Source organism: Hemiscyllium ocellatum, chromosome 22 (genome assembly GCF_020745735.1).
Source record: "Hemiscyllium ocellatum isolate sHemOce1 chromosome 22, sHemOce1.pat.X.cur, whole genome shotgun sequence".
NCBI lineage: Eukaryota > Metazoa > Chordata > Chondrichthyes > Orectolobiformes > Hemiscylliidae > Hemiscyllium > Hemiscyllium ocellatum.
Genome location: NC_083422.1, coordinates 34,308,191 through 34,330,623, shown reverse-complemented (window position 1 = coordinate 34,330,623; position 22,433 = coordinate 34,308,191). Strand labels below are relative to the sequence as shown.

The 22,433-nt window shown below is 47.4% G+C and overlaps 1 protein-coding gene across 1 annotated transcript; it reads right to left on the bottom strand.

Annotated features, from left to right (window-relative positions):
- Nucleotides 1-6,487: 6,487 nt before the first annotated feature.
- Nucleotides 6,488-22,153, bottom strand: c22h10orf88 (chromosome 22 C10orf88 homolog). The gene is made up of 6 exons (XM_060842433.1): nt 22,008-22,153; nt 12,292-12,492; nt 10,864-10,936; nt 10,578-10,784; nt 9,146-9,654; nt 6,488-8,505 (listed from the first exon to the last, which is right to left on the bottom strand). The coding sequence occupies exons 1-6, from the start codon at nt 22,106-22,108 to the stop codon at nt 8,277-8,279; spliced, it is 1,320 nt and encodes a 439-aa protein (XP_060698416.1). The 5' UTR covers nt 22,109-22,153; the 3' UTR covers nt 6,488-8,276.
- Between the last annotated feature and the right edge of the window lie 280 nt (nt 22,154-22,433).

Sequence of the window (22,433 nt, the reverse complement as noted above, 5' to 3'; positions counted from 1 at the left end):
AACTGCCTGTGGAGCTAAACATCAAAATTAATCAATTGAGCCAAATGAAATTTCCCTATGGTCATTTCCCTATAATTCTGCAATCAAGATTAGAATTCACAAACTTCTACTTCAGAGAAAAGATTTACAGTTTTTGTTTAGTACATAATTTCAAGTATTAAAGGAACACATTAATATTTGTTATTAATAAAAATACTGTTGAGTGAAAAAATAAATACAACCCATCAATCTAGATCAGTCCACGAAAACATGCAGGTTGTACTGCTAGGAACACCCCACACAAGTATATTAATGCTTTGGAGATGCCGGTATCAGACTGGGGTGTACAAAGTTAAAAATCGCACAACACCAGGTTATAGTCTAACAGGTTGACTTGAAAACACTAGCTTTCGGAGCACAACCACCTGAAGGAGCAGCACTCCGAAAATATATTAAAACTATCTGAATTTTCTACACATAGTAAAATTGAACTTTAAAAGTAATACAAAGTTTAATTAGAAAATCAAAAATTTCTGAACAATTGCTAGATTCAAAGTTTGTGAGAAGATTTGTAGCTCGGGTGCTCGTTGTTGTGGTTCTGTTCGCCGAGCTGGGAATTGGTGTTGCAGACGTTTCGTCCCCTGTCTAGGTGAATCCTCAGTGCTTGGGAGCCTCCTGTGAAGCGCTTCTGTGATCTTTCCTCCGCCATTTGTAGTTGTTTGAATCTGCCGCTTCCGTTGTCAGTTCCAGTTGTCCGCTGCAGTGGTCGGTATATTGGGTCCAGGTCGATGTGCTTATTGATTGAACCTGTGGATGAGTGCTATGCCTCTAGGAATTCCCTGGCTGTTCTCTGTTTGGCTTGTCCTATAATAGTAGTGTTGTCCCAGTCGAATTCATGTTGCTTGTCATCTGCATGTGTGGCTATTAAGGATAGCTGGTCATTTCATTTTGTGGCTAGTTGGTGTTCATGGATGCGGATCATTAGCTGTCTTCCTGTTTGTCCTATGTAGCGTTTTGTGCAGTCCTTGCATGGGATTTTGTACACTACATTGGTTTTGCTCATGCTGGGTATTGGGTCCTTCGTTCTGGTGAGTTGTTGTCTGAGAGTGGCTGTTGGTTTGTGTGCTGTTATGAGTCCTAGTGGCCGCAGTAGTCTGGCTGTCAGTTGGGAAATGTTCTTGATGTATGGTAGTGTGGCTAGTCCTTTGGGTTGCAGCATGTCCACGTTCCGTTGACAACTGGAAACGGCAGATTCAAACCACTACAAATGCCAGAGGAAAGATCACAGAAGCACTTCACAGGAGGCTCCCAAGCACTGAGGATGTCACCTAGACAGGGATGAAACATCTGCAACACAAATTCCCAGTTTGGCGAACAGAACCACAACAATTGCTAGATTATATTAAAGCTTTAAAATATTAAAAACATCTCATTTTATTGAAATGTTTACTTGCAGGTGTGTGAAAGAATCAATATACATATTCCTCACCATCCATAATGTTTGAATTTGTGCAAGCCTTTCATTCAGTTTTCCTGCATTATAGAATTGTGGTCTATATGGCTCCTGATGATTCCCCTTAAGTGATCCTGGAATTTCATCTCTCATCGGACAGGTTGAAATCCACCAGCAGGAAGAAGTGATATTGCAATTGGATATATTCAACTCTAAAAAGGTCCAAAGTACTCTGCAAACAGTTACTATCTTTCTGTATTTTTCCATTATTTTTGTACACGTCTGTCGAAAATACGTGTTTGGAAGAACAAAGTTGCAGGACAATAATTAGCATTTTATTTTATATCACAACTACAAAGTAAGTTTATTATTAAAAATAAATTATTTCAGAAATCTTGGGTAAAGTTGGTTAAAGTAACAAGAAAATGGTTGAAATAACATAGAAAAATCATGGCAATGTTGCTCTGCTTCTTCCATAGTGCCTGGTATGATAATAATGTTCAGGAACCAAAGAGAGAATATATCCATATCACTAACTATAAGGCATTAACCTTGTACATCATCCAAAAAGTTGTGCTCAAGCATAGAAATTACAAATTAAAACAAAAACAATATTGCACTTATAGTACTGAAATTACCAATTACATTGCTATGGTCAAGCTAAATCAAATTCTGCTATTTTACCAATAAGCTATGAAGTAATTTTATTGAAGGATTTAACAAATAAGTTATATATGCTTTGTCTTTACATTGTAGGATAGAATTCCAATAGCCACTTGCCCATATGTCTGTTCAATCTAAGCCAACCCCTAAGGCACAGTGGTGTGTTGTCAAACTTAAAACATTTTTGTCTAAGAAGCTTATGTAGCACATTATGACTGAAAAGCTTTTTAAAACTGCATGTTAATTTTTTCACTTCTATTAAACAACTTTGATTAAGTTGTTACAATATTCTGAATGTGAGCTAACTGTATCAGGATGGGGGTGGGTGGAAAGAGTGCAGTGCTGAAACCTCATTCAATATTGACTCAATTGAGTGATTACAAAAAGGTAGAATTGCCCTAACACATTGAGATTCTAATACATAAAGAGCATCAGAACATAGAAAATAAGAACAGGAGGAAGCCAATATGACCTCTCAAGTCCACCCCACTATTCAAAACAATTGTCATTGGTCTTCTCCCACATCTTCACTTCCTGTCCTATTTGCTCATCTTCTCCATTATTAAACTCAACTCTCCACTCAAAACATGATTTGGATGAAATATACATCCAGTTCTTAAATTTATTATCAATTTGTTGAATTAACTGTCTCCAACCAATAAAGAATAATTAAGTATTCTGTAGCCACATTTCAAATAAAAATAATGAACAAAAGTAGTATTGAAAACAGAGCCTAGCCAAAACAAAGCACGGCATAGAAAATATAGCAGAACTGTGAAGATACTGGAACTGTTTGGAATAGAGCAATTCTTCAGGAATCTAGAAGGAAAACCAAGTCTCAACCTTCTTGCAATGAGGCTACCTCCTTCATACCCTACTCGTGGGTGGGGTGGGGGGGGGAAAGGGGTTCTACATCCCTAGTAATGACTTCATATCTGTTCCAGCTAGGCCACTAAAAGGTTTTCATTCTTCACCTTCCAATTCCACTAATGGTTCACACATTTGCTGGCTCTCGTGTATCTTATTTCTCTCTTCAAGCCTCCATCGGTCTTACATTATCTTGTTAATTATATGGGTTCTCGTCTCCATCTGATCCCTTGACAGATCATTTGTTTTCCTCTTTGCCACAGTCTGCTTTTCAAGTTAGAAATCTTTATAGGAACCTCAATTATCCAAAGGACACAGGCGGTGAGTATTTCATTCAGTTAATCAAATGCTGAATAATTAATGCCAGATACCAGTTAGCCATGCATCGGGACCTTGTGATCTTCCGATAATCCGAAATTCGGTTGATCAAATGCCGGATAATTGAGATTCCTCTTTATATCTTTTATTTCTGATGAATTGCTATGCCTGGAAAGATTAACTCATCACTTCTGTGCCAGTGCTACAATGCCAAACTTAAGAGTTTCTATCAGAGTTCCTAATAGCTCTCTTCTGGATAGACTGATCCAATATTTAGGTTAAAAACAATTACTGCAGATGCTAGAAACCAGTTTCTGGATTAGAGAGATGTTGGAAGCGCACAGCAATTCAGGAAGCATCCAACGAGCAGTACAATCGACATTTTGGGCAAAAGCCCTTCATCAGGAATAAAGGCAATGAGCCTGCAGCGTGGAGAGATAAGCTAGAGGAGGGTGGGGTGGGGAGAAAGTAGCATAGAGTACAATAGGTGAGTGGGGGAGGGGATGAAGATGGTAGGTCAGGGAGGAGGGTGGAGTGAATAGGTGGAAAAGAAGATAGGCAGGTAGGACAAGTCATGGGGACAGTGCTGAGCTGGAAGTTTGGAACTAGGGTGAGGTGGGGGAAGGGGAAATGAGGAAACTGTTGAAGTGTTCCAAGGCAGAAGATGAGGCGTTCTTCCTCCAGGCGTCTGGTGGTGAGGGAGGGGCAGTGAAGGAGGCCCAGGACCTCCATGTCCTCAGCAGAGTGGGAGGGGGAGTTGAAATGTTGGGCCAGAGGGTGGTCTGGTTGATTGGTGCAGGTGTCCCAGAGATGTTCTCTAAAGCGCTCTGCTAGGAGGCGTCCAGTCTCCCCACTGTAGAGGAGACCGCATCGGGAGCAACGGATACAATAAATGATATTGATGGATGTGAAAGGCTCCTTTAGGGCCTTGGATAAAGGTGAGGGAGGTGGTGTGGGCGCAGGTTTTGCAGTTCCTGTGGTGGCAAGGGAAGGTGCCAGGATGAGAGGATGAGTTGTTGGGGGGGGGGGGGGGGGGGGGGGGGGGAAGAAGAAGCGTGGACCTGACCAGGTAGTCACAGAGGGAACGGTCTTTGTGGAAGGCAGAAAAGGGTGGGGAGGGAAATACATCCCTGGTGGTGGGGTCTTTTTGGAGGTGGTGGGGTCTTTTTGGAGGTGGCGGAAATGTGAAGGTTGGTAGGGTGGAAGGTGAGCACCAGGGGCATTCTGTCCTTGATCCAATATTTACTTTGCTAAAATGCTGCTCTCCTTTTAAATGCTATTTACCAAAGCAAAGCTTATGTTTGCATATTTTAAGGACTCTATGTAAAAACATTAGAATTAATGGTCTTAAAAAAAGATTACACTAAAGTCTGTTGCAACTACAGAGAACATTAATATTTTCTATCATAAAGAGTGATGTTCTGTCATATTAATAAGTCTATTGGCAAATCTATTATGAATTTAACTGGCTATTTACAGGTATGTTTATAACAAACAACCAACTGAAAATTTTAAGCACTGAATTTTTAGCAGCGTTTTATATAATTAACATGATGTGGAGGTGCAGGTGTTGGACTGGGGTGGACAAAGTTAAAAATCAAACACCAGGTTATAGTCCAACAGGTTTATATGGAAGCACTAGCTTTCGGAGCACTGTTTCTTCATCAGGTAGCTGTGGAGTAGGATCATAAGACAGTATTTATAGCAAAAAAATCACAGTCATGCAACTGAAACAATATATGTTAAGCCTTAACAGCAATCCAGATGTGTTCAACATATCATTTCAATACGCGTTTGCTATAAATTGTATATTATGATCCTGCTCCACAGCTACCTGAAGGAGCATCCTTCTGAATGCTGGTTCTTCCAAATAAGCCTGTTGAACTATAACCTGGCATTGAATTATATGAAGTTAAAAATCATACAAGTCAGAGATCAACTCATCCATACAGACTAGATAATCCAATCTAGTCTAGTCCCATTTGCCAGCACTTGGCCCATATCCTTCTAAACCCTTCCTATTCATATACCCATCCAGATGCCTTTTAAATGTTGCAACTGTACCAGCCTCCTCCACTTCCTCCAGCAGCTCATTCCATACACACACCACTGTGTGTGAATAAGTTGCCCCTTAAGTCCCTTTTATATCTTTCCCCTCTCACCTTAAAACTATGCCCTCTGGAGTTCTGGATTCCTCCACCCCAAGGAAAAGAATGTCTATTTATCCTATCCATGTCCCTCATGATTTTACAAACCTGTATGAGGTCACCCCTCAGCCTCCGACGTTCCAGGGAAAACAGCCCAGCTTATTCAGCTTCTCCCTATAGCTCAAACCCTCCAACCCTGGCAACATCCTTGTAAATCTTTTCTGAACCTTTTCAAGTTTCACAACATCCTTCCGATAGAAAGGAGACCAGAATTGCATGCAATATTCCAACAGTGGCCTAACCAATGTCCTATACAGCCACAATATGACGTCCCAACTCCTATACTCAATACTCTTATCAGTAAAGCATACCAAACACCTTCTTCACTATCCTATCTACCTGCGACTCCACATTCAAGGAGCAATGAACCTTTACTCCAAGGTCTCTCTGTTCAGCAACACTCCTTAGGACCTTACCATTAAGTGTATAAGTCCTGCTCTGATTTGCTTTCCCAAAATGCAGCACCTCATATTTATCTAAATTAAACTCCAACTGCCACTCCCCAGCCCATTGGCCCATCTGATCAAGATCCTGCTTTACCGAGGTAACCTTCTTCGCTGTCCATTACATTTGAAATTGACTGCAATTTCAAAATCCCATATACAAGCAAAAACCCGACAGTAGTCATGATCAATTATCAGTCTCAATAACTGAGTGCTAGGGAAACTCTGAAGGTCTGACAACAATTGTGAAGAGAAAAACAGAGTTAATGTTGTGCCTGGTATGACTTCTCTTCAGAAATAAAGATTAGACTTGATCTAGGGACCAACATTGAGAATAAGGTTAGCCTGCTTGCATTTTCTGTATTGATAAAACATTTCTACAAATTATAAGGGAGAAAGGAGGAAGATGTTAAAATCCTGTTCTGTAATCATAAACTTAAGCTTAATGAGCATTTCTGCCAGAAGAACAGTCAAGTTTACAACTTTGTTTCTTCAAAATTCTGTATTCATTGAGTAGAAGTTCACAGTTAAAACAGAAATAATCTAATGAGGTACTTGTTTATTTTTTTGTGCTAATTCCAGCCTGCAAGCAGTCAAAATAATGCAGAAATTACTCATAACGGTTTGTCTGAACACTGCAAAAATTTAAGTTTCACAAAAAACTTAATTACATATCTTAAATTCAGACAGAACCCCGCATAAGTATATCATGGTTTTTAAGACTTCGAAATGTCTACAATACCTGCAAGAAATGTTTTTAATACAGTTGCAAAAACTCTTCTAAATACAGTTTACCACAAAAAAGTTTACAAGAAAGGAATCCCATCTGAAATTGGACAGTCAATACATTGAACAAACTTTGAAGAAAGCATTTTAATATTTGGAAAATCTTTTAATAATTTACAGTAATATATACCTACCTTTTCAGTTGCCCACTTTACATTTTATCTGGATAAATTTCCCATTAAATTGTAATTGCTCAGTTGATAGTATAATTCATATATTACTTGCTATGTATCCTTTATAATTTTCCATTCATGCACTCAACTAAGTTCAATTCAAGGGCAAGCCAGCTGGATAAGTTATTGGGAAAAGGTTGAAAGCAAGTTTTCTGTTTTAAGCAGCATGTTCAAAAGAAACCCAGATACCTTTCTTGCTCGTAATACATTGCAGCACCACTTTGTGGCAGGTCCACTGAAGGTAACAATCATCAACCTAGTGTGCAACGGTAATTTCATACTTTAGTATGAATACCAACAAGATGCAAATTAGTCTTTGAAGTTCAATATGCATTAAATCACAAAATGTCCTCTGAGCAACTAGGGCTGCAAAATAAACGTTGGCCTAGCCAGCAACACCCACCTCCAGTCAGTGAATGAATAATATTAGATTGGTGATCAACGGCAGTGATTTACAAATCTTCCTTAAGTCGAAATGAATACTTGAGTAGTGAAACAGCAAATAATGCTTAACGATTTATCATTTTGAGGAGATACACTAAATTATACTTGTCTTGGAGTTTCAGGTTTCTGCAAAAATCTGAACTTAATGTGCAACTGTAATTTTACATCACTACTACCTTAGTATGAATGCCAACAGGATACACATTGGAATTCTGAAGGTCAAGGTTAGCTTGTGAAAAAAAAAATAAATTTCAGGACCCTTTATATTCTTAATATTAACCTTTCCAGGATCTAGCAACAAGAATTGATAGGATATCAAAAATATTTAATGTCAGTAATACATTATCACAATAGAATTTCTAATTTTAGCAAATTTTCTTTGCTCCAAATAATTGTTCTTTTTAAACAGAGAACACATTAAGCCCAAAAAAATGCCACAAATTTCAAAAAAATTAGAATGGAAATAAATTATATGTTCTAGTTTCCGTTTCAATTTTCTGGTGATATATTCATTATATTGGAAAAGTCCAAGTTTTTGTATGGGCCATTCCAGTGCATTCCCCACATGTTCAAGAGCCAGATATATGGTTTTCTTGCCAGTAAAACTTCTGACACATTCCAGCATCACAAATCACTCATCCATTACTGTGGCCATAGAATCAGAAGCGACCATCCCCAAACCTACTGACCCATAAAACTTAGAAATAAAACGTTATAACAAACAAATGCAGCAGAGCTGCCTGAGTTACTTGGCCATGCACACTGGCTGTATATGAGCATTACTCCAGGAATCATATCACTAACAAACTTAATGGGCTCAAACTTTCGACCTATATGACCAGGGTCATAGTTTGGACACCCTTGCACTAAGTGTAACATTCAGGGTTTCTTGAAACTAAACCAGTTTCACAGTAATCGTTCAAAAGATGCGAAGAAAAATCAGTCAAAGCTCCCCATTCGTTAAAAATGCATCACATTCATAGTTTTTCGTTACAGTTCTGTTCAGAGCAATGTTTTCAAGCAGTTTGGTGAGCGAAATAAATTTTTCATCAAGGTCAGCTTGCAGCATGGTTATTCGGCAATCAATATAATCCTTCAGTCTCTTTTCTACTGATTCCATGTGTTCAGCAATATGTTTTTCTAATTTTAAACATAATGCCTCTTGGTAATGCCTGTGAAGAAACAGAGCAACATGAAAACAAACAATGTTTTCAAAACATACCTTTAAAACAAACTATCTACAAAATTTCCTTCCAGAACATCCACAGTTCCTAAAACATCAAATCGCACGTATTTCTAACAAGGTTTGTTTCAATGAATGTTTTCTAAATCTCTCATGAATGGCCTTGCCCTGTTGTTAAGGCATTAATAACAGCTCATGAACTGAAGTGCAAGTGTTTCTCCCTCTGTAGATGCTGCCAGAGTGCTGCACATTTCATGCATTTCCTGATTATTGACAGCAACTTCAGGATCTCTGCATTAATTGTACATGTGCTGACACCAGAAAACAAAGGATGACTGTCTTCATTACAGCCACATAATTAATTGATGTCCTGCTGTTATTTTAATCCATTTAAATGGTGTATAATATTAGTTTCATTATCACATTCCAGGATCATTGAATCAGAAACCACCATGAATCATCACATCCCACACGTGACAGTAATCATGCAATGGCAAGGTCAAGACTGCCATATATTTCTTAGTTCCTAACAACGAGAAAAGAAAATTAAGAGCTCGATTGAACTCAATTTTCAACAGAATCTATGATACAAACTACACAAAAGAACAATGAATTGCATAAATTCATACCTGTCACTGGTTCTGTCCTCAGCTGCTGTGGTATTTTTCGTAACTTTAGCCTCTTCTTCCAAACGAAGTTCATTCACCTGACCACAAAGGTCCCGAAGGAAAGGCAGCATTTCAGAACTAAAGGCATTTGGCTCTCCATTACTTTGTTTGCACAGAAATGTTGACACAAGCTCTTTCAAATCTCCTCTCGCAAATTTTTGTTGATCTACTTCTTTTGTGCTATCTCCAGAATTAGAAGTTTTCTTTTTATCATTTGCTCCAATGGACAAGACTGAGCCATCTGTTGTTGGTATGGATTCAACATTAAATACAGTTACTCCTTCAGGATCCTTTGTTCCTTCCAGTTTTGATGTAGGAATTGGATTAGTGTTGCTGAATACATGGGAAGAGATCACATCACCTTCAGATTGTGGGATAAGCATTTGCGGTGAATTCACAATTTTTCCAACTTCTGTTACATCACTTTTTTTAAGCATACCCTGAAATAGTCCACCTATTGCTGCTTGATTCTACATGGAGAAATATCAATAAATAAAACAATTAGAATTATTGTATGTGCTAACTTGCAAAATCCATCATAAGTCAAGGTGCTAATGCACCAAGACCAATTGTAGTCAGCAAAGTTGAGACCAGATACCTCTATATAGATCAGAAATCCCACCAAGAACCATAAGGCTGCAGGCATCAGTTAGATGCAGCATTTTCTAATCGAGCTATTAAAGGACAAGGATTCTCATGCCCCTCTAATTTAATCCATCATATTCAAAATACTGAATTCATTAGGTTTCAGTCATGAGTAGCACACAGTACCATCCATGTTATTGATCATTGAACTAGTCTTCTATAAAAATACAGCTACCAAGCTTGCAATGTAGTTGTTTTGACAAATTCATGTTGTGAAGAATAAAGTGTAAACCTGTCATGAAAAGTTCAACATTCATTTCTCTTAATCATATCTTGATACTTATTTTGTGCTCATCCTGCCATAATTTTTACTAGATGTTTAGAAAAACTAGTGTCTGTAAAATAATAAGGCATATTAAAGTGTTTCTCAGTACGGTTATAAAACGAAAGTAGACACTTGACCACAGAAGGCAACATTAGTGCAAGGAACAATTTCATGCATTTCCTGATTACTGACAGCAACCTCAGGATCTCTGCATTTAACTGTACATGTGCTGATACCAGAAAACAAATGAAGACATGTCTTCATTACCTCAACATAATTCAGGACTTAATAATTGATGTCACACTGTTAGTAGCAAAGCAGCAACTTTTAGACAGCATTTCAAGGGATATAGAGTCAAAGAGGTGTAAGGATGAAATTCCAGGGCCTATAATTCTGAAACTATGGGCCAAGTGCATATTATAGAAACTCTATGCAGTCAATATGGCTTTTTCAAGTCTTTATGCTGATCAACACATTACTCACCTTCTGCTGGAATTGGACCATGTTAAAGAGTTGCTGAGCTCCAGGTGACAACTTTGCTCCCATTGAATCCATCATCGTTTGTACTCGTTCCATGTCGATGCTTTTTCCAAAAGGAGAAAAGCCTCTTGAGATCCCAACTGAAGCATCTTTTACTCCCAGCAATATTTTACCAATTCGTACTTTCTCTTTTCCACCTAAAGACAGCAACTAAAAACAGCAGCTCAGTCAGAAGGTTTATAAGAGTAAAACATGATGAGTAAAAAAAAGAATTAACTCAACAAAATACCTTTAGTTCGCAGTATGAACTAGGAATATCCAATTTAAAATACTTCTTAAATAAGAGGATTTGTTCATGGTCACTGAAAGACAATTTAAAAACAGATTCATTTTTAGTGACAAAAGCATCATCAACATCAATAATTCCAGGACAGCAAATGCGATTAGAAGTCTTTCTGAAGCAGATTCTCATCCTTGTTTTCAAATCCTGCTAAGGTCTTGCCCCTACCACTCTCCATATTTTCCTCTAGTCCCAAAATACTTTGAGTACCTCCACTTCTATAATTCTAGTCTTGAGAGCCTTAAGCTTAATTGTGCCATCACTGATGGCTGTACCTTCAGCCACTCCAGAGCTGAATTCAGGAATTTCCTCCTTAAACTTGCTTCTTTAACTCTCTTTCCTCCTTTAAGACATCCTTTAAAACCCAAGTATTTGATCAAGCTTTTAGTCTTTTGCCTAATGTTTGATAATGTTCCCATGAGTTGGTATTGGTTCCACCTGGAGACCCAATTCTATTACAGTAGCTGCTGTTAGAAACTAAATTAGTAATTGCAGGAAAGGGACCCCATCCAAAATGTGCAGCAGATGGTTCACGACTCGTTAAATTGCCCCACCTTTGATAATTTTTTTAACCTGGTCTGCCAATCTGTGTGAACAATGAAGCATTGTAGGCTGCTTTACTACATCAAATTTTGTTGTTAAAGCCATAAAAACAGCAAAGGAATTCGGGATTGTGTGTATATGGGGCACTGGCAATATTAAACAGGCCTACATTTGAAAGTACTGCGATCACCTGTTTGGAGGCACAACAAAACTATCCAGCAATAGTCTCGATCCTTAAACACAAACACACTGCATCACCCCTTAAACTAAACCAAACAGTAACAACTGCACCTTTAAATGTAAACAATCTGCTAATGGAATTGTACGCTGTAAATGGCGTTTTTTTATAAACCACTGCCTCCTCCGACACATAGCTGCAAGTGGAGCTATTTTACCAAACCTGCTTTTGGCATCCCTGGTAAACCCAGCATTTCTTGCTCAGCCGTAATTGTCCTCACGGAATTTGAGAGAATCTGCCTGGAACTGAGTGATCTGCCAATTATTTCAGAGTCCATAAAAAGTCAATCATATTGCAATGGATCTGGAGTCACATAAGCCAGACCAGTTAAAGATGACAGATCTTCTTTCCAACAAGAGAATGAGTTGGCCCAGATAGTCTTCTTTTAATGATATTCTGATTACTTCACAGCCACCATACAGAAAATTTAAAAAGGCAGTAAATTGGTTCTTTTGAGAATTATCAGAAGAAACTAACAAATTACTAATGGCAAAATTTATATTAATTATTTACACTCCTAAGCTGACATTTTACAAACTCTATTAGTCTGCTGACTGCCGATTCAAGGTTAATATTGTGAACTAAAATAATTTTACCCATTTAACTGTAGGTTGTCGACTTTTTGGCCATGGCATGTTCCGCAGTACTCTCCTGTGTAAACCTCCATGATTCTTGCTTCGCTCCATATCTCCACAAAGATTATGTCAGCAGGTTGTTGAGGAGAGAACCGTAGATAGAGTATACATGGAGTTTCCGCAGAATTGGTTTGAGGCCGTTCCAAAGTAACAAGTTCTACACTGAAACATAATAAAGGGAACAATAAGTCATCTCTAACTTAAAGCAAGATATTTTATTTCAAAATTATAGCCTTTTGCAATTTTCTTTTCTTCTTTCCATCTCAAACATTGGTACATCTCTGGTATACCACAGTATTTTCGATGAAGTGAGATTTGCTTCCTGCTTAAATCAAACACTTCACAAGTACAATATACCCTTTGCAATTCGATAAAACACTTGATAATTCTTGAGCCAATGTAGCTCAGGATTTCAGGGGGAAAAAAATTGAGGCCTTCAAGAGTTTCAGTAAAACCACATTTAAGCATACACATAACTGCAGCTTATACAGAGCGAGAAGCTGAGAATAGCGAGTGAGAGACTCTTAAGGTTAATTCCTTTCTTGTTTTGGTTGCGTTAACTATAAGTTACTATTTAAGTGAAGCTTTTTTTTCCAACCTTAAACAGGAATAAATTATCTACTGGAGAGCAGTGGTAATTAATTAGCTAGTTTAATCTTCTTTATGTAGCTGTACCAAAGCAGATTCTTTTATGATCTCAAATAGTGTAAATATAGGGGTTCGGGTGTCCTTTGCATGGGATGCCACTTGGACTGAATGGGAAGCAGGGGCTCATTTCTTTTTCTGCCTTTTTCACTGTCCAGTACATTTTTTCTTATTTTTGTTTAAGGGTAGCAGATTGAAAAAAGTAATTGGTAAATAATTCAACTTATAATAGCTCAAAGTTAAGACAAGACAGGGTAGTTGGGTTGAACAGAATGTGCATGTTGTGGTATTTGGGAAGCCATGGAGTGTCACCAGCTGCAGAAGCTTGGGCTCTGAATTTCCAAACTCAAGCAGGAACAGGAGTCACTGTGGAGTTGCGCTGAACTATCTGAATATCATAAGTAGGTTGTCACACTTCAGATTAGGAGAATGCAGGCAACATGTGAATGGGCGACTGCAAAGGAAGAAGAGAATTAGTAAGGTAGTACCTGAGTTGATCTCACTCACTGAACAGCTTTATTTTGGAAATCACCTACCATTTTGGTCCTCTTAATTAAAGAGGGTTGAAGTTGCATTGCAACACCTGCTCAGAGTTTTATTCTAGAGATTAGGGGCTTGTCTTATAGAGAGATAGAGCAGATTAGACCATTTTTCTCTGGAGTTTAGAAGAATCAGAGGAGATCTATTTGGGGAATCAATATCCCCATTGATGCTAATGGGGATAGACAAAGTAGACAGAGAGGATGCTTCCTCATATGGGACAACCTAGAGCATGAGGTCATTGCTTTATGATAAGGGGTAGCAGGTTTAAAACAGAGATGAAGAGAAATTACTTCTCTCTAAGTGTCATGAATCTATGGAATTCACAATCCTAGAGTGCAGTGAATGCTGGGACATAGAGTAAACTTAAGGAGGAGATAGACAGATGTTTAATTAATAGAGGGTTGAAGAGCTGTGGAGAACAGTAGAGTTGAAGCTGAGATGAGATCAGCTATGGTTGTGTTAAATGGCACAGTAGATTCAAGAAGTTGAATTGCCTGTTCCTCCTCCTAGTTCTTATGGAGAAGAAGTTGACGATTGTGGAATATGAAAATATTTATGGTAAACAGGTGTTGGCTAACATTTAAGTAAATATTACATGTTTACTACAAATACACTATCCCCTAAGACATCAAAACCAACAAAAAGGTGAGTCAAACATGTCTAACAAAAGTTAAAGTCTGCATTAGGTCAAAGGAGTTGATTTATAAGACTGCTAGAGAGAAAGCAAAAGTTACTCCTATCAAGCCTTGTCCAGGGATTTATCTGAAATGGGGGTAACTGTCAATGGGAAGTTTCTCCAAGCTGGTGAGTCTAGGACCCAAAGACAGTTTCAGGATAAGGAGTGGACCACTTCAGATTTAGATGAGAAAGAATTTCTGCACTCAGAGGGTGTTGGACGTTTAGAATTCTGTATTCCAGAGGGCTGAATATGTTCAAAACAGAACGTGGTAGATTTCTTGATACTAGAAACAATGTGATAGGTGATTAGCTCAGCAAAGTGGCATTGAGGCAGATCAGTAATAATTTAATTGAATAGCAGACAAGGTTTGATAGAAGCAAAAACAAACTACATTTAGCATCATCTCTTATCACAAAGACCTGACCAATCATCAAAATCACACTGATTACCATGTTACCAAAAAGACACAAGATTAAAATGCACTTGTAACTGCTATTGAATAAACATCAAGGTAATAAGCCCCAATACTTATGTCTATTATCCAATTTTATTGTGCTATTAATGAGGAATGTTGTTTAATGACATCTGGATTTCCAGTCAGTTGTGGATGACAAGCTGCCAATGTACTCAGCAGAATGGACTGGGCTAAGTGCAGTGTGATAGGTCAGTTTAAAAGGATGTGGAGGTGCTGGACTGGGGTGGACAAAGTTACAAATCACACAGCACCAGGTTACATTCTGACAGGTTTATTTGGAATCACTAGCTTTCGGAGTGCCGCTCCTCCTTCAGGTTGAAATATAACCTGGTGTTGTGTGATTTGTAAATTTAAAAGGAGTTAGACTATGAATTTAATGGTCACAACTGTTCCTGAGTAACGTTTATGTAATTGCACCATAACCCTCTAAAGTCTGTGGTTTCGATGAAGACTGAAAAATTTAATTTTCCCAGGCAATGCCTTCAGAATCTACAGTGGTGAGTATTCCACAGACTCTCCATCTGAAACTCCCATTTACACTTCACTTCAGAAATGGAATTGCCCAATAGTTCTAACACATGCTACAGACACTTGATGGTATTTGCACAATCAGCAATCGCCAAACATACACAATAGCAAGAGTCTGTAAAAAATTACATCCAGAATGAGCAGGCATGATGGATCAGTATTTTGAAAAAGATTAATATTAATTTGATTAATATTTGATCATGGTTGATATGTTTCTCAACCCTATTCTCCTGCCTTCCCCACAAAACCCTTTATCATTTTACTAATAAAGAACATACATATTTCTGACTTGAACTCAATGACCTGACCTCCACAGCTCTCTACATTTCCTCTATTGCCCAGGTATGAACTACACAGTGAGACAGTGACAGGGTGGATGGACTTGATCGTATAGTTATTACAGAAACACCATAACAGCACCGGGCCAACACACCCCTACCCCTTCACCTGGGTTACCTTCGGGACTGCACTCCCAACACCCACATCCCCTCCCCTCCCCGGTTACCCCCGGGAGTTCATCCCCCCCCCCAGGGACTGCACCCCCCCTCCCCCCAGGTAACCCCCAGGACTATACCCCCATCCCCCCATGCCCTCCCCAAGGTTACGCCCGAGACTGCACCCCCACTCCCCATTCCCTCCCCAAGGTTACGTCAGAGACTGCACCCCACTGCCCATCCCCTCTCCCAGGTTATCCCCGGGACTGCACTGCTCCCACCCCCTCCCCAGGTTACCCCCTGGACTGCACCCCCACCCAAGTTTACCCACGGGACTGCACCCCCTTCTGCAGGTTACCCCCGGGACTGCACCCCCATCCCCTCCCCCGGTTACCCCTGGGTCTGCAAGCCCCACCCCAGGTTACCCTCGGGACCGCACACCCCTCCCCCAGGTTACCCCCGGGCCTGCACCCCCATCCCTCCTCCCCGCCACCCCCCCTTACCCCCGGGTCTGCACCCCCATCCCCTCCCACAGGTTACCCCCAGGGCTGCATCCACCCCCCTTCCCCCCCACGTTACCCCTGGGTCAGCATCCCCCACTCGGGTTACCCACAGGACTGCTCCCGCCCCTCAGGTAACCGCCGGGACTGCACCCCCATCCCCTCACCAGGTTACCCCCGATCTGCAACCCCATTCCACCCCGCCCCGGTTACCCCAGAACTGCACACCCTCCTCCCCAGGTTACTCCCAGGTCTGCACCCACACCCCCTCCCCCAGGTTACTCCCAGGTCTGCACCCACACCCCCTCCCCCAGGTTACTCCCGGGTCTGCACCCCCATCCCCTACTCCAGCTTATCCCTGGGTCTGCACCCTCCCCCAAGTTACCCCCTGTCAACACCCCCATCCCCTCCACCAGGTTACCCCCGGGTCTGCATCCCCACCTCCCCCCCAGGTTACCGCCGGGACTGCACCCCCATCCCCTCCCACAAGTTACCCCCAGGACTGCACCCCCATCCCCTCCCCCAGGTCTGCACCCCCATCCCCTCCCCCAGGTCTGCACACCCATCCCTTCCCCCAGGTTACCCCCAGGACTGCACCTCCCCAGGTTACCACCATGTCTTCACCCACATCCCCTCCGGTTACCCCCAGGACTGCATCCCCCCCAGGTTACCGCCAGAACTGCACCTCCATCCCCTACCCAGGTTACCCCCGGGTCTGCATCCCCATCCCCTCCCCCAGGTTACCCCCGGGACTGCATCTGCATCCCCATCCCCATCCCCTCCCCCAGGTTACCCCCAGGTCTGCATCCCCATCCCCGCCCCCAGGTTACCCCCGGGTCTGCATCCCCATCCCCATTCCCTCCCCCAGGTCTGCATCCCCATCCCCTCCCCCAGGTTACCCCCGGGACTGCATCTGCATCCCCATCCCCATCCCCTCCCCCAGGTTACCCCCGGGTCTGCATCCCCATCCCCATTCCCTCCCCCAGGTCTGCATCTGCATCCCCTCCCTCAGGTTACTCCCAGGACTGCATCCCCTCCCCCAGGCTACCCCCAGGCCTGCATCCCCATCCCCATCCCCATCCCCTCCCCAGGTTAGCCCTGGGTCAGCATCCCCGTCCCTGTCCCCATCCCCATCCCCTCCCTCAGGTTACCCCCAGGACTGCATCCCCTCCCCCAGGTTACGCGCGGGTCTGCACCCCACTCCCATCCCCTCCCCCAGGTTACCCCCGGGACTGCATCCCAAACCCCATCCCCTCCCCCAGGGCTGCATCCCCATCCCCATCCCCTCCCCCAGGTTACCCCCGGGGCTGCATCCCCATCCCCTCCCCCAGGTTACCTTCGGGTCTGCACCCAACCTCCATCCCCTCCCCCAGGTTACCGCCAGGACTGCATCCCCACCCCCATCCCCTCCCTAAGGTTACCCCTGAATCTGCACTCCCATCCCCCCAGGTTACCCCCAGGTCAGCATCTCCATCCCCATCCCCTCCCCCAGGACCGCATCCCCATCCCCTCCCTCAGGTTACCCCCGGGGCTGTACCCCCATCCCCACCCCCCTCCCCCAGGATATCCCCGGGACTGCACCCCCATCCCGCTCCCCCAGGATATCCCCGGGACTGCACCCCCATCCCGCTCCCCCAGGTTACCCCTGGGGACTGCACCCCCATCCCCCTCCCCCAGGTTACCCCCGGGGACTGCACCCCCATCCCCCTCCCTCAGGTTACCCCCGGGGACTGCACCCCCATCCCCCTCCCCCAGGTTACCCCCGGGACTGCACCCCCATCCCCCTCCCCCAGGTTACCCCGGAGACTGCACCCCCATCCCCTCCCCCAGGTCTGCACACCCATCCCTTCCCCCAGGTTACCCCCAGGACTGCACCTCCCCAGGTTACCGCCAGAACTGCACCTCCATCCCCTACCCTGGTTACTCCCGGGACTGCGCCCCCATCCCCCTCCCCCAGGTTACCCCCGGGTCTGCATCCCCATCCCCTCCCCCAGGTTACCCCCGGGACTGCATCTGCATCCCCATCCCCATCCCCTCCCCCAGGTTACCCCCAGGTCTGCATCCCCATCCCCATTCCCTCCCCCATGTCTGCATCCCCATCCCCGCCCCCAGGTTACCCCCGGGTCTGCATCCCCATCCCCTCCCCCAGGTCTGCATCTGCATCCCCTCCCTCAGGTTACTCCCAGGACTGCATCCCCTCCCCCAGGCTACCCCCGGGCCTGCATCCCCATCCCCATCCCCTCCCCCAGGTTACCCCCAGGCCTGCATCCCAATCCCCATCCCCATCCCCTCCCCAGGTTAGCCCTGGGTCAGCATCCCCGTCCCTGTCCCCATCCCCATCCCCTCCCTCAGGTTACCCCCAGGACTGCATCCCCTCCCCCAGGTTACGCGCAGGTCTGCACCCCACTCCCATCCCCTCCCCCAGGTTACCCCCGGGACTGCATCCCAAACCCCATCCCCTCCCCCAGGGCTGCATCCCCATCCCCATCCCCTCCCCCAGGTTACCTCCGGGGCTGCATCCCCATCCCCTCCCCCAGGTTACCTTCGGGTCTGCACCCAACCTCCATCCCCTCCCCCAGGTTACCGCCAGGACTGCATCCCCACCCCCATCCCCTCCCTAAGGTTACCCCTGAATCTGCACTCCCATCCCCCCAGGTTACCCCCGGGTCAGCATCTCCATCCCCATCCCCTCCCCCAGGACCGCATCCCCATCCCCTCCCTCAGGTTACCCCCGGGGCTGTACCCCCATCCCCACCCCCCTCCCCCAGGATATCCCCGGGACTGCACCCCCATCCCGCTCCCCCAGGATATCCCCGGGACTGCACCCCCATCCCGCTCCCCCAGGTTACCCCTGGGGACTGCACCCCCATCCCCCTCCCCCAGGTTACCCCCGGGGACTGCACCCCCATCCCCCTCCCTCAGGTTACCCCCGGGGACTGCACCCCAATCCCCCTCCACCAGGTTACCCCCGGGACTGCACCCCCATCCCCCTCCCCCAGGTTACCCCGGAGACTGCACCCCCATCCCCTCCCCCAGGTCTGCACACCCATCCCTTCCCCCAGGTTACCCCCAGGACTGCACCTCCCCAGGTTACCACCATGTCTTCACCCACATCCCCTCCGGTTACCCCTGGGACTGCACCCCCATCCCCTCCCCTAGGTTACCCCCAGGACTGCATCCCCCCCAGGTTACCGCCAGAACTGCACCTCCATCCCCTACCCTGGTTACTCCCGGGACTGCGCCCCCATCCCCCTCCCCCAGGTTACCCCCGGGGTCTGCATCCCCATCCCCTCCCCCAGGTTACCCCCGGGACTGCATCTGCATCCCCATCCCCATCCCCTCCCCCAGGTTACCCCCGGGTCTGCATCCCCATCCCCATTCCCTCCCCCAGGTCTGCATCTGCAACCCTCCCTCAGGTTACTCCCAGGACTGCATCCCCTCCCCCAGGTTACCCCCAGGCCTGCATCCCAATCCCCATCCCCTCCCCCAGGTTAGCCCTGGGTCAGCATCCCCGTCCCCGTCCCCATCCCCTCCCTCAGGTTACCCCCAGGACTGCATCCCCTCCCCCAGGTTACCCCCAGGGCTGCATCCCCATCCCCATCCCCTCCCCCAGGTTACCCCCGGGGCTGCATCCCCATCCCCTCCCCCAGGTTACCCTCGGGTCTGCACCCCACCCCCATCCCCTCCCCCAGGTTACCCCCGGGACTGTACCCCCATCCCCATCTCCATCCCCTCCCCAAGGTTACCCCCAGGTCTGCAATCCCATCCCCCCAGATTACCACCGGGACTGCATTCCCATCCCCCCCCCCCCCCAGGTTACCCCCAGGACTGTACCCCCATCCCCACCCCCCTCCCGCAGGATATCCCCGGGACTGCACCCCCATCCCGCTCCCCCAGGATATCCCCGGGACTGCACCCCCATCCCCCTCCCCCAGGTTACCCCCGGGACTGCACCCCCATCCCCCTCCCCCAGGTTACCCCGGGGACTGCACCCCCATCCCCCTCCCCCAGGTTACCCCCGGGACTGCACCCCCATCCCCCTCCCCCAGGTTACCCCCGGGACTGCACCCCCATCCCCCTCCCCCAGGTTACCCCGGAGACTGCACCCCCATCCCCCTCCTCCCGGTTACCCCCGGGACTGTATCCCCATCCCCATCCCCCTCCCCCAGGTTACCACCGGGTCAGCACCCCCATCCTCTCCCCCAGGTTACCCCCGGGTCTGCATCTCCATCCCCATTCCCTCCCCCAGGTCTGCATCTGCATCTGCATCCCCATCCCCTCCCTCAGGTTACTCCCAGGACTGCATCCCCTCCCCCAGGTTACCCCCGGGGCTGCATCCCCACCCCCATCCCCTCCCCCAGGTTACCCCCGGGGCTGCATCCCCACCCTCATCCCCTCCCCAAGGTTACCCCTGAATCTGCACTCCCATCCCCCCAGGTTACCCCCGGGTCAGCATCTCCATCCCCATCCCCTCCCCCAGGATCGCATCCCCATCCCCTCCCTCAGGTTACCCCCGGGACTGCACCCCCATCCCCATCTCCATCCCCTCCCCAAGGTTACCCCCAGGTCTGCAATCCCATCCCCCCAGATTACCACCGGGACTGCATTCCCATCCCCCCCCCCCCCAGGTTACCCCCAGGACTGTACCCCCATCCCCACCCCCCTCCCCCAGGATATCCCCGAGACTGCACCCCCATCCCGCTCCCCCAGGATATCCCCGGGACTGCACCCCCATCCCGCTCCCCCAGGTTACCCCCGGGGACTGCATCCCCATCCCGCTCCCCCAGGTTACCCCCGGGGACTGCATCCCCATCCCCATCCCCCTCCCCCAGGTTACCCCCGGGGACTGCACCCCCATCCCCATCCCCCTCCCCCAGGTTACCCCCGGGGACTGCACCCCCATCCCCATCCCCCTCCCCCAGGTTACCCCCGGGGACTGCACCCCCATCCCCCTCCCCCAGGTTACCCCCGGGGACTGCACCCCCATCCCCCTCCCCCAGGTTACCCCGGGGACTGCATCCCCATCCCCCTCCCCCAGGTCTGCATCCCCATCCCCCTCCCCCAGGTTACCCCCGGGTCTGCATCCCCATCCCCTCCCTCAGGTTACTCCCAGGTCTGCATCCCCATCCCCTCCCCCAGGCTACCCCCGGGCCTGCATCCCCATCGTTACCCCCAGGACTGCATCCCAATACCCATCCCCATCCCCATCCCCAGGTTACCCCCGGGACTGCACCCCCATCCCCCTCCCCCAGGTTACCCCGGGGACTGCACCCCCATCCCCCTCCCCCAGGTTACCCCGGGGACTGCACCCCCATCCCCCTCCCCCAGGTTACCCCGGGGTCTGCATCCCCATCCCCTCCCTCAGGTTACTCCCGGGTCTGCATCCCCATCTCCTCCCCCAGGCTACCCCCGGGCCTGCACCCCCATCCCCCTCCCCCAGGTTACCCCCGGGCCTGCACCCCCATCCCCCTCCCCCAGGTTACCCCCGGGCCTGCACCCCCATCCCCCTCCCCCAGGTTACCCCCAGGTCTGCATCCCCATCCCCCTCCCCCAGGTTACCCCGGGGACTGCACCCCCATCCCCCTCCCCCAGGTTACCCCGGGGACTGCACCCCCATCCCCCTCCCCCAGGCTACCCCCGGGCCTGCATCCCCATCGTTATCCCCAGGACTGCATCCCAATACCCATCCCCCTCCCCCAGGTTACCCCCGGGACTGCACCCACATCCCCCTCGATACCCCCGGGCCCTGCTCTGCCCCCGGGGCGGCCCCAGCACCGACACTGGCAGCGGCGGAGCCTCCCTAACGAGCGGGGAGCAGAGCCCGGGGCCTGAACCGGCAGAGACCAGGAACCGACCCCGGAACTAACCCTTACCAGTCACCGGCCTCTCCGCTGTCCGAGTCACAGTCGGTGACCGAGGCCCGCAGCTGGCCCAGGCCGCACGGCCAAGCGGCTCGGACCCAGAGCCCCTCCATCCCCCTCCCCCCGCGGCCGGAAACTGAGAGCGCGCAGCCGCACTCCCGGGGAACAAGGTCCCTACCCCGGGCAGACAGCACGGAATACACGGAGCAGCGTTCACTAGGGTTAACCAGCACCAACACCGCTCAGGGAGCAGCGTTAACCAGCACTGACACAGTTCAGGGAGCAGCGTTCACTAGGGTTAACCAGCACCGACACAGCTCAGGGAGCAGCGTTAACTAGGGTTAACCAGCACCAACACAGCTCAGGGAGCAGCGTTAACCAGCACTGACACAGTTCAGGGAGCAGCGTTCACTAGGGTTAACCAGCACCGACACAGCT

What these genes read in the sequence shown, in the direction of transcription:
- c22h10orf88 (XM_060842433.1), bottom strand. Translation starts at nt 22,108, where the DNA reads ATGGAGGGGCTCTGGGTCCGAGCCGCTTGGCCGTGCGGCCTGGGCCAG. An exon ending in AGCGGAGAGGCCGGTGACTG is followed by an intron (nt 12,493 to 22,007) that starts GTAAGGGTTAGT and finishes ATTATGTTTCAG; the next exon opens with TGTAGAACTTGTTACTTTGG. An exon ending in GTTCATACTGCGAACTAAAG is followed by an intron (nt 10,785 to 10,863) that starts GTATTTTGTTGA and finishes TGCTGTTTTTAG; the next exon opens with TTGCTGTCTTTAGGTGGAAA.